Source organism: Hemiscyllium ocellatum, chromosome 30, assembly GCF_020745735.1.
Source record: "Hemiscyllium ocellatum isolate sHemOce1 chromosome 30, sHemOce1.pat.X.cur, whole genome shotgun sequence".
Taxonomy (NCBI): domain Eukaryota; kingdom Metazoa; phylum Chordata; class Chondrichthyes; order Orectolobiformes; family Hemiscylliidae; genus Hemiscyllium; species Hemiscyllium ocellatum.
In genome coordinates this window covers 9758054-9773077 of record NC_083430.1, presented here as the reverse complement: position 1 = coordinate 9773077, position 15024 = coordinate 9758054, and the positions used below count along the sequence as shown (strand labels likewise).

The 15024-nt window shown below is 40.7% G+C and overlaps 1 protein-coding gene and 1 long non-coding RNA gene across 7 annotated transcripts in view; one reads left to right on the top strand and one right to left on the bottom strand.

Annotated features, from left to right (window-relative positions):
* The window catches only part of LOC132829924 (uncharacterized), a 220072-nt gene that overhangs the window by 12119 nt on the left and 192929 nt on the right, over positions 1-15024 (bottom strand). For 2 of the 5 annotated variants that reach the window (XR_009646284.1, XR_009646285.1), the window contains exons 4-5: positions 8119-8186; positions 1866-5395 (exon numbers count right to left, since the gene is read on the bottom strand). This is a non-coding gene — a long non-coding RNA (uncharacterized LOC132829924). Of the gene's footprint in view, positions 1-1865; positions 5396-7012; positions 7301-8118; positions 8187-15024 lie in introns of those variants that run through there. The other 3 variants (XR_009646282.1, XR_009646283.1, XR_009646281.1) reach the window with 3 other exon arrangements.
* LOC132829922 (protein tyrosine phosphatase type IVA 2-like) overlaps positions 1-15024 on the top strand; it is a 130327-nt gene that overhangs the window by 85217 nt on the left and 30086 nt on the right. For both annotated transcript variants that reach the window (XM_060847342.1, XM_060847343.1), the window contains exon 3: positions 2323-2415. In XM_060847342.1, the coding sequence (XP_060703325.1) occupies positions 2323-2415 (93 nt within the window). The remainder of the gene's footprint in view (positions 1-2322; positions 2416-15024) is intronic.

Sequence of the window (15024 nt, the reverse complement as noted above, 5' to 3'; positions counted from 1 at the left end):
ATGCTGCTGTTTCCAAGGGCTAATGTAATAAATCATATCAAATTTATCCTGGAACCTTCTCAACCACCGACAAAACGTCTTGTGTTTCTTTTGAGGTAAAAAAAAAATGACTGTACTCTTCATCTGAGGTATTTGATAACATTCTGTTGGATAAATAGGAGACTTTACTGGGAAGATGTTGCTGCAGATGGGAAAGATTTTGCAGATGATTTAGCTTTGGACAAGTACTGACTCAGGATTTCTTACTTTGCATTTTCTCTGCGTCTGATGCCACTGCCTTTGCAGCAATCCTGGGTTAGCTTCTCCCAACACCTGAAATTGAGGTCAAAACTTTGACCATGTAAACACACTCAGACTCTGGGTGATACTGTGGCACAGTGGTTATCACTGCTGCTTCACGATGCCAGGGACCTGAGTTTGATTCCATCCTCAGGCGATTGTGTGGAGTTTGTGCAAACTGCGCAATGTCCCTGCGTCTCTATGGTTTCCTCTGGGTCCTCCAATTTCCTCTCTCATTCCAAAGATGTGCAGGTTAGGTGAATGAGCCAGGCTAAATTGCCCACAGTAACCAGGGAGGTGCAGGCTAGATGGATTGCCACGGGAAATGCAGGTTTACAGGGAGGAGAGCTCTGGATGGGATGCTCTTTGCAGGGCTGGTGTGGACCCGATGGGCGGAATGGCCTGTTTCCACATTAGAGATTCTATGATTCCAAGATTGCTTTGGTAAGCAATTGTCAGATATTATGTTTACACGCCAAACTTAATTATAACTCTTAATATGATGCGGCTGTTTGGCTTCAAGTAGTTGGGTACACAGTGCATGTGTTGCATGTGCAGAGTAGCAAAGACAGGACTATTGCTCTTTAAACTTTGAGTTTGACAGGCAGTCAAATGCCTCTTCATTCTGACACTAATGTTTGCAAACTGCCAAAGGCTACACTTAAGGAATTTTGTCACATGTTTCATTGTCTACATTCAGTGCCCTGACTGATGAAGGACTGAGTGTAGGAAGCCGAGGAGGGATCTTATCGAGGCATGGATAGGGAATGCACTCAGTACTTTGCCCAGAATTAAGGAATTGAGGATGGGCGGGCATCAATTTAAGGTTAGAGGGGAAAAAGTAAAAGGGAACCTGAGGGGCACCCTTGTTTACACAAAGGGTTGTATGTAGATGGAATGAGCTGCCAGCAGAAGTGGTTGAGGCAGGTACAGTAACAACAGTTAAAAGGCATTTGGACAAATACACAGGCAAGTTTTAAAGGATATGGGCCAAGTGCAGGGAAATGGGGTTAGCGTGGATGGACATTTTCATCGGCATGGCCCTGTTTGGGCTGAAGGGCCTGTCTCCGTGCTATAGGACTCTATGAAAGCAGTGAGAGTACTAAGCTTTTGAAAAACCTTACGTTGAGCCATTGTAGCACAGTGGTGATGCCTTTCAGATTCCTTCAGCTACATGTTAAATACACTTTTCTCAAAGACATATTAAATTCTTATCATTACTTAACTTGCATCAACCCCACATGATGCAGAAGCAGCCAAACTCAAATCAATGTTGCAGGTCTCTGCTTCTAATTGCCACAAATATCCAGTTGCCATCATGGTAAAATTTGTCATTGCAGCAATATGATTTTCTTCAACCCTGAGGATTTTTTTTATTTCTAGTAGTCCTGATAAAGTTTGAACTGCAAGTAAAATTTGCAATCACTATTGATTAACTAAAATCTGTCAAATTGAAGGCAAAAGCATCAAGGTGTAGTTCAGGTATGTTGCTGTTCTTGTGCTTCAGTAAACTCAGAACTTAAACTAAGGAAAAACCGAAGGAAGTAAAATTAATGTTCTTATTGAAACAACAAAGAACAGTTTTAAGAAAGAATGCAAAGCGATTTAAAAGTAAACCATGTGATTTTTTTTTTCAAAGGTGCCCAAAACCCCAAAAATGTGCAAATCTTTAGTTACTGGTAGTATTTCCTGCTTCCAAAGCAGACGTTAAGAATTTGAATGCTCATGGGGTCAGAAACCATACCAAAGTTACAGCTATGGACTGATATCCAGCAGTTGCTCAGTCTGCCAGCTGCAAACCACAAACCCCGGCCTGTCGATTCCCAGTGTTGTACGGGAGCCCATAAAAAAGCATTCCACAATAATAAAACTGACCACCCTCCATTGTGACATTGCCTTTATTTCATTCACCATAGCTGACCATCTCCCTGACAAATCAAAAGTACCATTCAAACCAATCAACCAATCAGGGAAAGCAGAAACAGGAAAAAAAAGTCTTCTGAAAGAATTTTTTTAATGCAAACTATTGTTGTGCCTTCTCAGGAACTCAAGAAGTTTGGTGTTACCACACTGGTTCGAGTTTGTGAAGCCACCTATGACAAGGCTCCTGTTGAAAAAGAAGGCATTCAGGTTTTGGTAAGTAGCTATTAACTACAGACTCCAGGTTATGGACATCATCTGTTGACATGCAAATTGTAGAATTTTGATTTTGTCCCAGAGATTTGAGTGTCCAGTGCTTTACAATCTGAAGTGTAATTGAACAAAGCCAGAAAAAAGTATGCCTGTGAAAAGGTCATTTAATCCATCCAGTTCAACTTAATGATTTCTGTATAGCTAGAGAGGATCAGCTGATCATTGCTCTTCCTGCACCTGGCTTAATCCTTATCAAGAGCTACAGGTGAATGGAGTCAGAACGACCTCCCTGTGATACTACTTTTTTAATAAAAGGGAAAAAGAGGAATGATATGCAAAAGGACAAGGTGGGACATAGATTTAACAAAACTTCATGTTTCGTTTGTTTATTGGTGACATAGTGTCTAAGCCCTGATTTCATGGACTGTGCAGGCTCTGGGGCAACAAATGAGCATTCTCAAGTTGCTGAAATGAACCAGATTTTGGCGCTTTGACTCTGATGCCACATCTGTGAGGCAACAGTGATGAAAACAAACATTTCCAAACTTCCAGCCCCATTAAGACAAACCAGGAATGGAACTGTAAAATAGGATTCGATTGACTTCACATTTCGGTGTTTGCATTGCAAGTGCAAATTAGACACCTGCTAGAATATGACATTTTAGGAAGAAATTTCCGCATTGCATAAACCCATGCTGCCAGTCACAGAGAGAGAACATGGAGACAGACCCTTCGGTCCAAACTGGGCCATGCTGACCAAAATGTCCTTCCACGCTAACCCCATTTTCCTGAACTTGGCCCATATCCTTCTAAACTTTTCCTATCCATGTATTTGTCCAAATGCCTTTTAAATGTTGTTAATGTACCCATCTCGACCATTTCCACTGGCAGCTCATTCCATATGTGTACTACTGTGTTTAAAAAAAAGGTTGCCCCTCAGGTTCCCTTTTATCTTTCCCCTCTAACCTTAACCTGATGCCTTCGAGTCCTTGATTCCCCAACCCTGAGAAAAGTATTGAGTATATTCATCCTATCCATGCCTCTCATGATCTTATACAGTTCGATAAGATTCCCTGTCAGTCTCCTATACTCTAAAGAAAAATACTCCTTGCTTGTCCAACTTGCCCTATAAGTCTGACTCTTCAGTCCTGGCAGCATTGGGGCACAGTGGTTAGCACTGCTGCCTCACCGCGCCAGAGACCCGGGTTCAATTCCCGCCTCAGGCGACTCTGTATGGAGTTTGCACATTCTCCCCGTGTCTGTGTGGGTTTCTTCTGGGTGCTCCAGTTTCCTCCCACAATCCAAAAAATGGTGAAGTGGCCTTGCTAAATTGCCCATAGTGTTAGGTGAAGGGGTAAATGTAGGGGAATGGTTCCGGGTGGGTTGCGCTTCGGTGAGTTGGTGTGGACGTTTTGGGCCGAAGGGCCTGTTTCCATATTAAGTAATCTAATCTAATCTAATCTAATCTATTCTTAAAAAAAAAATGCTTGTAAATTTCTTCTGCACTCTTCCTAGTTTAATAACATCTTTCCAATAACAAAGTGACCAAAACCAAACTTAATACACCAGTGTGGCTTCAATAACATCCTGCACAACTGCAACATAACTTCCTAACGTCTATACTCAATGCTCTGATTGAAGAAGGCCAGTGTGCCAAAAGCCACCATTACTGCCCTGTCTATCTGTGACTCTACTTTCAGAGAAACGTGCACTTGAACTACAAGGTCCCTTAAGGCCCTACCATTCACCATGAAACTCCTACCTTGATTTGACTTTCCAAATAGCAAGACTTCACACTTATCTATATTAAACTCCATTTGTCCTTTCTCAGCCCACTTCCCCAGCTGATAAGGTCTGGCTGTACAGGGCATTGGTTAGGCCACTTTTGGAATATTGCGTGCATTTCCGGTCTCCTTCCTATCGGATGGATGTTGTAAAACTTGAAAGGGTTCAGAAAAGATTTACAAGGATGTTGCCAGGGTTGGGGGGTTTTGAGTTATCGAAAGAGGTTGAATAGGCTGGGGCTGTTTTCCCTGGAGTGTCGGAGGCTGAGGGGTGACCTTTATGGAGGTTTATAGAGGGGCATGGATAGGATATATAGACAAAGTCTCTTCCCTGGGCTGGGGGAATCCAGAACTAGAGGGCATAGATTTAGGTGTGGGGGGAAAAGATATTAAAGAGACCCAAGGGGCAACCTTTTCATACAGTGGGTGGCACGTGTATGGAATGAGCTGCCAGAGGAAGTGGTGGAGGCTGGTACAATTGCAACATTTGAAAGCATCTGGATGGGTGTATGAATAGGAAGGGTTTGGAGGGATGTGGGCCGGGTGCTGGCAGGTGGGATTAGATTGGGCTGGGATATCTGGTCGGCATGGATGGGTTGGACCGAAGGCTCTGTTTCCATGCTGTACATCTCTATGACTCTATGCTGCAATTTCTGATAACCTTCCTCACTGTTCACGATACCTCCTGTGTTAGAGCCATCTGCAAACATACTAATCATGCCATTTTCATACACCTCATTGATATAGATAACAAACAGAAACAGGCTGCAGCAACCCCTGAGGCACTCCACTAGTTACAGGCTTCCAGTCCGACAAACATCCTTCCACTATTCACCTCTGCTTCCTACATTCAAGCCAATTGTGCACCCAATTTGCCAGCTCCCCCGGCTTCCACGTATTTAACCTTTCAGAGCAGCCTACCATGTGGACCCTTATCAAAGGCCTTTGTACGGATTTCAGAATGTCCACTGCCCTGTTGTTGTGGTTCTGTCTGCCGAGTTGGGAGTTTTTGTTGCGAATGTTTCGTCCCCTGTCTAGGTGACATCCTCAGTGCTTGGGAGCCTCCTGTGAAGCGCTTCCGTGATGTTTCCTCCGGCATTTATAGTGGCTTGTCTCTGCCGCTTCCAGTTGTCAGTTGCTGTCTGCTGCAGTGGCCGGTATATTGGGTCCAGGTTGATGTGATCATTCATTCACTGATTCTATCAACAAACACAAAGGGGACAAAACGTTTGCAACAAAAACTCCCAGCTCGGCAAACAGAACCACAACAACGAGCACCCGAGCTACAAATCTTCTCACAAACTTTGAACTGCCCTGTCCTAGTCAGCATTTCTGGTCACTTCATCAAAGAACTCTAACAAATTTGTGACTCATGATCTTCCATGCACAAAGCTATGCTGACTATTCCTAATCAAACCCTGTCTTTCCAAATGCATGAATATCTTATCTCTCAGAATTTTCTCAAATTTAAAAATCATACAACACCAAGTTAATAGTCCAAATGTTTATTGGGAAACACTGTTTCTTCATTAAGTGCTCCAACATCATCACCTCAAGTGACTTAACGATCACAGATGTTAGGCTTACTGGTCTATAGTTCCCAGGTTTTTCTCTGCAGCCCTCCTTGAATAAGGACAGAACATTCGCTACCCTCCAGTCTTCTGGGACCTCACCTGTGGCTGATGATGTAAAAATATCAGTCCTTGTCTAAAACTCTGTTTTTATGAGACATAAAGATCCGTTAGATGATTTGTTTTCTCAGAAAAAGCATGTTTTTATTTGAGAGCTCAGTTCTGAATAAAGTTAGGAAGTGACCAAATGGAGGATTTCATGTGCTATCTCTTCTCAAGCATCACAGTATAGCTGAAATTTATCTATTTGTTGTATTTAATAATTACTTCTCCACAGCTTGTTATTTTATGTTCTTAAATCAAACTTTCTTTATCCAAGCTGGTGATGACCTTCCTGTACAATGAAAATATAAGAACTCTGAGCAGGAGTAGGTCATCTGACCCTTCAAGCCCACTCTGCCATTCAATAAATAGCTGATCTTTTTGTGGCCTCAGCTCCAGTTACACACCCTCTCACCATATCCCTGAATCCTTTATTGTTCAAAAGATTATCTATCTAAGCTTTACAAACATTCAACGAGGAAGCCTCAAGTACTTCACTGAGCATGGAATTCCATAGATTCCATGAGCCTCAGTTTTGATAACTAGCCTTTTCGGCAATAGTTTCGGATGCTTTCTTAAAATCCAGCTGGGCAGCATCTGTTGTTTTTTCCTTCATCAACCTTGGCTAGTACAACATCAAAAAGTTCAGTTTGGTTAATCTGAGCTGGCTATCCTTAATTAACTTAAAGCTCTCCAATATCCTGTTGATTTTATTTCCCTGATAATTATTTCTAAAACCTTGTCCACTATTGATGTTAAATTGGCCAGCCTTAGTTTCTAACAATGACCTTGTACCCTTTCTTAAATAAAGGAGAGACATTGCCAATCTCCAATCCTCTGACACCTTCACTTATCTGGGATGCATGCCATCTAGACTAGGTGACTTAACTATTCTAAGCCTAGCCAGTTTGTCCATGCATGCCTGTAACCTTTGTTTTAAAATTCATGGAACGTGGACTGGGCCAATCTTTACTGCCCAAATTGAGCTGGAATAAACAGTGGTGAGTAGCCAACTTAAGCTGCTGCAGTTCTTGGTGTGTAGGTGGACCCTCATAGTTGTTAAAAAGGGAGTTCCAGGATATTGACCAGTCATTGCTGCAGGAATGGCAATATAATTCAAAGTCCGAATGGTCTGTGGCTTACATGAGAACCTGGAAGTGGTGGAATTCCCAAGCATCTGCTGTCATTGTCTTTCTAGATTTAAGCAGTTTATAGTGTCCTTATGAAGGAGCCTTGATAGACTGGCACCATTATGCATCGATGGTGAAGGTATTGATTGTTGAAGTTGACGGGTGGGATGCTAATTGTGCAGACTGTCTTCTCCTGGATGGTGATGAGCTGCTTCAGTGTTGCTGGAACTATACTCATCCAGGCAAGTGAGTAGCATTCCATCACACTCCTGACTTGAGCCTTGTAAATTTTGGATATTCACTGGGGAGACAGGAGATGATTTATTCACTACAGGATTTGAACATTGATCAGCACATGTAGTGTGAATATTACCTGCCAGTTACCAGGCCAAGTCTGATTATTATCAGGTCTCGCAGAAACATGCATTGCTTCGGTACCTGAGTCAGGGATTATGCTGTACATCACAGAATCATAAGTGAATGTTTCTATTCCTGACCTCATGATGGAGGGAAGGTCAGTTACCAAGGGCATGTACCCCGAGAAACATCAGGCAGTGATGTACTTGGATTGAAGAGTTGCAGTATCGCCGATTCTGTTGATTATTTTGTCAACATCTTTTTCCTTTAAAACACTCAGAGCATTGACGAAGTATTCTAGCACTGTCTTGCTCACTATGCATTTCTCAGTCTCTTTGTACCTAACGGGACCAACTTCCTATCTTAGTACTATTATCTATGAATCAGTTAAAACAAATATTTTTATCTTTATTTTAACTGGTGTTTTATGGATGCATTTTATCTTTGCTGTCCTAGTTTCCCTTTCATTCCCACCGTTGATTTATTTTTGGCCTGATTTGAAGAATTCACCTGAAATACATGATTCATCTTTTGTTTTGACCATATTTTCTATCTCCTTCGTCATCCAAGCCACCCTAGCTTTGGTTCCCCTACCTTTCGTCATCATTGCAGTAATTTATCCTGCCAGTTTCTTTTTTCTATTTTACCCTGCTGGGTCCCTTTTGAAGAAAACTCTTATCCAATTCTGAAATTATACTTTAGATTAGAAAAATCTCCTCATCATTACCAATTTAAACCTTAGGAGAGAATTATCTTTCTTACCCTAGTGTTCTCACATCAGCATTTGGTTGACATTGTTCCTCAACACCAGATCCTGCAATGTCTCCTTCCTGCTTGGACCAAGAAAACAATGCTTAAGAACTCACTCCAGAAATTCCTTTGTCTCCACCCTTAACATTATCAAACTCAACAAGAGTAATATCTTTGCTGTGCAGCTCTTGTACATCTTTAATTTCACTGTAGATTTTTCCCTCTGTCACTTTCTTAATATCCAGAAGTTTAACAGCGTGTTCATATCCTTGTTCGGATCAAATCTAACAAAACAGATTTGCTTTTTCCTTGCCTGTCTTTTCTGGCACTTTGTATCAATGAATATTAAGCACCTAGTCTTCCCCACCTTTAAGCCATTTTTCTGTTTTATTATCGCTATACCATATTTCATCATGATTATTTATGCTTGTAGCTTGTCAATCTTGTCTATGCATGCAAAAGCTAGTGAAGGAAATAGTAGCATATTAGATAGAGTATTGAATAGAACGGTTTCTGAATATTCCTCTTTTCTACTTCTATACACTGGAGCTCAACCTCTGCCTGCTTAGTTTGATGTGAAGGTGCTAGTGTTGGATTGGAGTGTACAAAGTTAAAAATCTCACAATGCCAGGTTATGGTCCAACAGGTTTATTTGGAAATACTAGCTTTCGGAGTGCTGCTCCTCCTTCAGGTAGCTGTGCAGCAGGATCATAAGACACAATTTATAGCAAAAGTTTATATTGTCATACAACTGAAAAGATATATTGAACAAAACTAGATTGCTGTTAAGTGTTTCATCTTTTAGAATGGGTTGCAGGTTTCGTTTCACTAACATGCAAATCCCAGAACTGCTTTTAAGTCTCATTCTCGAGAAAGCTTAAGGCTTTATATTAATAAAAGTGACATCTCAACTCAGACAATGAATTAAAGGTGTGGGGTTAGATTCTGTCTGTATCCCAATCTCGAATCAGACTGGTTCTGTTTTCAAAGTATGAATTTATAAAGTGTTATATGGATTGAGTGCTTGCATTGACTGCCTGCAGATTGTGTGCTTTTTGAGAAAAATAGAATGTATCTGCAAATACCATACTACCTTGGAAGCACAAGAAAATTTTCTGATTCAGAGACTTGACCTACTCTTGGGAAAGAAGGGAGGGTAGGTGACTGAGGTGTCAGTGGGGGAGCGCTTTGTGGCCAGCAACCGTAATTCTATTAGTTTAAAATAATGATGGGAAAGGATACACTAAATTTAAAAGTTGAATTTCTAAATTGGAGAAAGGCTAATTTTGATGGTATTAGGCAAGAACTTTCAAAAGCTGATTGAGGGCAGATGTTCGCAGGTAAAGAGGCAGCTGGAAAATGAGAAGCCTTCAGAAATGAGGTAACAAGAATCCTGAGTAAAAAGTGAGGTCTGCAGATGCTGGAAATCAGAGCTGAAAATGTGTTGCTGGTTAAAGCACAGCAGGTCAGGCAGCATCCAAGGAACAGGAAATTCGACGATCAGGAATTCCTGATGAAGGGCTCTGGCCCGAAACGTCGAATTTCCTGTTTCTTGGATGCTGCCTGACCTGCTGTGCTTTAACCAGCAACACATTTTCAACAAGAATCCTGAGACAAGATATTCCTGTTCGGGTGAAAGGAAATGCTGGTAATTGTAGGGAAAGCTGAATGATTAGAAAAATTAAGATTTTGGTTAAGAAAAAGAAGGAAGCATATGTCAGGTGTAGACCGAAGAGATCAAATGAACCCTTAGAACAGTATAAAGGCAGTAGGAGTATACTTAAGAAGGAAATCAGGAGGGCAAAAAGGAAACATAGGATAGCTTTGGCTACGGAGAATCAAAAGGGATTTTATAAGTACATTAAGGACAAAAGGGTAACTAGAGAGAGAATAGGGCCCCTCGAAGATTAGCAAGGCAGCCGACGTGTGGAGCTGCAAGAGATGGATAAGATACCAAACATGTATTGTGCATCAGTGTTCACTGTGGAGAAGGACATGAAAGATATAGAATGTGGGGAAATATTTGGTGACCTCTTGAAAATGTCCATATTACAGGAGGGGGTGTTAGATAAAAGTGGTTAAATCCCCAGGATCTAATCAGGTGTACCCTCGAACTCTGGGAAAAGCTAGGGAAGTGATTGCTGCAATATTTGTATCATCAGTAGTCACAGGCGAGGTCCTGGGAGACTGCAGGTTGGCTAATGTGGTGCCACTATTTAAGAAAGGTGATGAGGAACAGCCAGGGAATGATAGACCAGTGAGCCTGACATCGGTGGTGGGCAAGTTGTTGGACGGAATCCTGAGGGACAGGATTTACATGTATTTGGAAAGGCAAGGACTGATTAGGGACAATCTGCAGGATTTTGTGCATGCGAAATTATGTCTCATTAACATGGTTGCGTTTTTTGAAGAAATAACGAAGAGATTTGATGAGGGCAAAGCAGTAGACGTGATCTATATGGACTTCAATAAGGCGTTCAACATGGTTCCTCATGGAAGACTGGTTAAATCTCATGGAATACAGAGAGAACTAGCCATTTGGATACTGACTGAGTCAAAGGAAGAAAACAGAGGGTGGTGTGGAGCATTGCTTTTCTTTATTGGAGGCCTGTGACCACTGGTGTGCCACAAGGTTCGGTGCTGGGTCCACTGCTTTTTGTCATTTATATAAATGATTTGGATGTGAATAAAGGAGGTATAGTTAGTAAGTTTGGTGATGACACCAAAATTGGAGGTGTAGTGGACAGCGAAGAAGGTTACCTCAGATTACAACAGGATCTTGATAAGATGGGCCAATGGGCTGAGGTGTGGCAGATCGAATTTAATTTTGATAAATACAAGGTGCTGCATTTTGGAAAAGCAAATCCAAGCAGGGCTTATACACTTAACGGTAAGATCCTGGGGAGTGTTGCTGAACAAAGAGACCTTGGAGTGCAAGTTCATAGCTCCTTGAAAGTAGAGTTGCCGGTAGATAGGATAGTGAAGAAGGCGTTTGGTATGCTTTCCATTATTGGTCAGAGCATTGAGTATAGAAGTTGGGGAGGATATGCTGTGGCTGTACATGACATTGGTTAGACCGCTTTTGGAATATTGCACACAATTCTGGCCCCATTCCTATCGGAAGGATGTTGTGAAACATGAAAGAGTTCAATAAAGGTTTACACAGATGTTGGAGAATTTGAGCTACAGGGAGAGGCTGAATATCTGGGACTGTTTTCCCTGGAGCATCGGAGGCTGAGGGATGACATTGTAGAGGTTTATAAAATTGTGGGGAGCATGGATAGGATGAATGGATGAGTTCTCTTCCTTTTGGGGTATGAGAATCCAGAACTAGAGGGCATAGGTTTACTGTAAGAAGGGAAAGATTAAAAAGGGACCTCAGGGGCAATATTTTCATAGAGGGTAATGTATGTATGGAATGAGCTGCTACAGGACATGGTAGAGGCTGGTATAATTACAACATTTAAAAGGCATCTGAATGGGTATGGGTATGGGAATAGGAAGGGTTTAGAGGGATATGTGCCAAGTGCTGGCAAATGGGATTGAGTTAGGTTAAGATATCGGGTTGCCATCGACAAGTTGGACAGAAGGGTCTGTTTCTGTGCTGTACATCTCTGACATTAATTGGTGCCAGATCTAGATTATATTTTTCAGGATTCAAACTCACGAGGTTTGAGCATGTGCTGAAATCCAAACTGGTATGTTAGTCTAATACTGACAGTCTTGCCCTTCCTGATAGATGTAAAAGATTCACTGACACTATTTGAAGAAGAGCTGGTGCATTTCCATCTTGTTCTGATCAATATTTATTCTCAACCAGAATAATGCAACAGGTTAATCAGTTTATTAATTTATTGATATTTGAGGAACCTAATAGGTACAAATTGGTTGCCACTTTTTCAACATTGCTACAAATGACTACTTCAAAAGAGTTTCAGTGGCTACGAAGTCCTTTGCCATATCATGAAAAAATGTGAATTATTTATGTTTAATGTCAGTTTTTAGTTTTCCTGTCTTTTGTGGATAGGGAATAAGCCTTTTTGTCATTAACTTTAAGCACTATACGCCTGGAAACTAATTCAGTTGGTTCTTGATAACCTGCTTAGATACTCCAGTAATCAGATCAACGAATGACATTTCTATAATTAATAATCTCTGTAGATGCATGGAACATAGTTTTGAATCTCTGAGCTGTGGCAAATATTCCCTTGCTGTTGATTTTCTGTTCCATATCTGTCCTCATATTTACATTTATTGAAATGATTGACAATTAGTGGAAAACTTTAAAGTCCCACCTGCACCAGAGGTGTGTAATAATTTCTCTGAACAGCTTGTTTAGAAAATTTCTGTAACTAACTAGAGTCTGTCCAACAATTGGAATGTTAGTTATGTCTCCCAAATTACATGTAGTGAAGGTTAGATACTGAAATGTATTGCAATCTCATTTTACAATACGAATGGCTGCTCTTTGCTGAGGTCGGTCAAAACAAGTAAATAATATTTTTAATACTTTGATACAACTAAGGTTTTCATACTTATACTGGAAGGAAGGGCTGCTGCCTCATCAGCCTCATCTGGTTGCATCAGAGCCTCATTCACGCACATCTTCCCTGAACAAATTCAGGTCAAACTTGGACTGCTACTTCCTGACTGGCTCACGTGACTTTTGATGATGGCAGTTAGCATGCAAGCAAGTTGTGACTTACAATAATGCAAGTGTATTCAGTAACCAGATCTCCAATTAAAAATTTCACTGCCAGATATAATGTTAATGAGAGGCAGAGACAGTTGAAACCTTTGTCCCACTGATGCCTGGAGTCTAAGGCTGTGGCTGCCATTCCAGTCAGTACCAGTACAATTAAGACTATAGAAGAACAGACCAGTCATCCAAGAATGAAGTCAAGTTTTTGATTTTTGTGTATTGAGTAATACCTTGCAATAGTTTAACAGGAAATAAGTTTACTGAGGACAACTACAAAGGGCATTATAATATAGTTATCTTCTAATAGCAAACTAGAAATTGAAGTTCTGAACTTGACAGCTGATTAATGTTTGAAATAGGGATTGGATACTTGTCTCTCACCATGGAAATAGAAGCTTAGATTATAACTTCTGTAGAGGCCAGCAATTGTTGCCTAATTTCTCTTGAACCAAGTGACTTGCTAATACATTTTGAGAGCGAAATTAAGAGTGAATCACATTGCTGTACACCTGGTGTCACATAGGCCAGAGCAGGTGGTGGTGATTTCCAGTTTCAGGCTATTGGATTAGTAGTTCTGCATATGTAACACTTTCCCTGTGATAATGGAAATTCTTGGTTGATGAGGTGAATAGTCAAGCTCTGCAGGCTCACTCCATGTTAAATACCTATATTCTGCTGTCATTTGATGTTCACCAGAGCAAAATTCACGCAGCTACAATTGCTGCCATTGCTGAATTGTTGTTGCACTTCAACTAGTGACTGGAGTAGAAATAGATCACTCAGCAATGCATCTCCTGTTTAGAGTTGGAGAAACCCCTTTTCTTGACTTGTTGTCTAGCCAGTGAGAGCTTGCTATATTGGTTGGTTTAATTTCAGCCACAGGATAGGATAGTTGATGCTTTAAAATGATTGTAACCTTTGATTTCAGATGAAACTGACAACTAAAAGTTTCAGTGCACCTAGTAATTTTTTTAATGCATCTAAAGTGTATTTTCTGCTGTTTAATCCTTGAACTGGAACTATTTGATTCTATGCAATTGTAATGGCTGAGATCTTATAACCTTAATTGAAGCAAACAAATCAAAAGATTGTGATACCTAGAGAATCTTCCTCATTTAATGAGTCTTTTTTGCAGTATATTCTATTGCTTATCAGATGGGAGAAAAAAATGTCTAAGTAATACTGGTTCTCTTGATGTAACTCATTGGTGCTTCAATGTTACTAAACTCTTGGCTGAAATGGTCTTGTAATATCTATGGAATCTTCCCATACATCATAACGAACTCCTGATGCCTGAAAGTGAATTTTTAGGCATTTTGGCTGTAGACCTTTCTGATGGTAAATCATTTAAACAAGCAGCAGTGCTCACGTGCTATTGGCTAGAGAACTTAATCCAAGCCTTGATATCACTGACTCAAAATTTGGTGGCTTTCCTATCACCAGAGATGCCGCAGAAAAGTGTTCCATGGGTTGATTTTATGATTGTTACTACAGCAATGGTGCTCCAGTTATTTCCTTTTCTGTGCTCAAGTTGGGGATTGCTAGCAACAGCAGCTATCATATAAAAAGATAATTGAATATCCCATTGTTTTGACTGAGTTTTGGCCCTTCCAATAAAAATTGTGTTTCAATCCCTGTTGATCTAATGTGTTTTTAAAATGCGGAAACTCCTATAAGTTTGGCCAGATCCTGAATTGAATTCATGGTTTTCCGCAGTAAGGGTGATTTCTACCATGGTGGGGAAATTCAATTTGAATTCCATTTTAAATGTCTATCCAGGAGGAGAGGAAAAGGTCCACTCTTCTCATGGCAGCAGTGTCCTAAGACTGCAGATATTTATGAGAACTATGGCATAGGAATAAAAATAATGGGCATAAACTGTTGAAACTATAAGCTTCTGAGGGCTTGCTGAAGATGAGTCAGAAATCATGTTGTGTGCTACAAATAAATGCAGAGACATGTAAAGTGGGTGATTGTTGCCAGAGATATTTGGGAAGAGGTTTGAGGGAGTCATGGTCAGACAATGAAGTAATTGGTTTGATTGTTTCCTGAAAAATAAATAGCATTTTCATTATCCATTCTGGATAAGTAAGTACATTCTTCTGTATTTCTCGAAAATAAATCTGCAAGTCAGCAGGGGAGATGGCCCTTCAGCAGACAATTGACTTCCCACAAGGGTAATCTCAGGTGTGTTTGTCATTACCTTTCTCACCTGA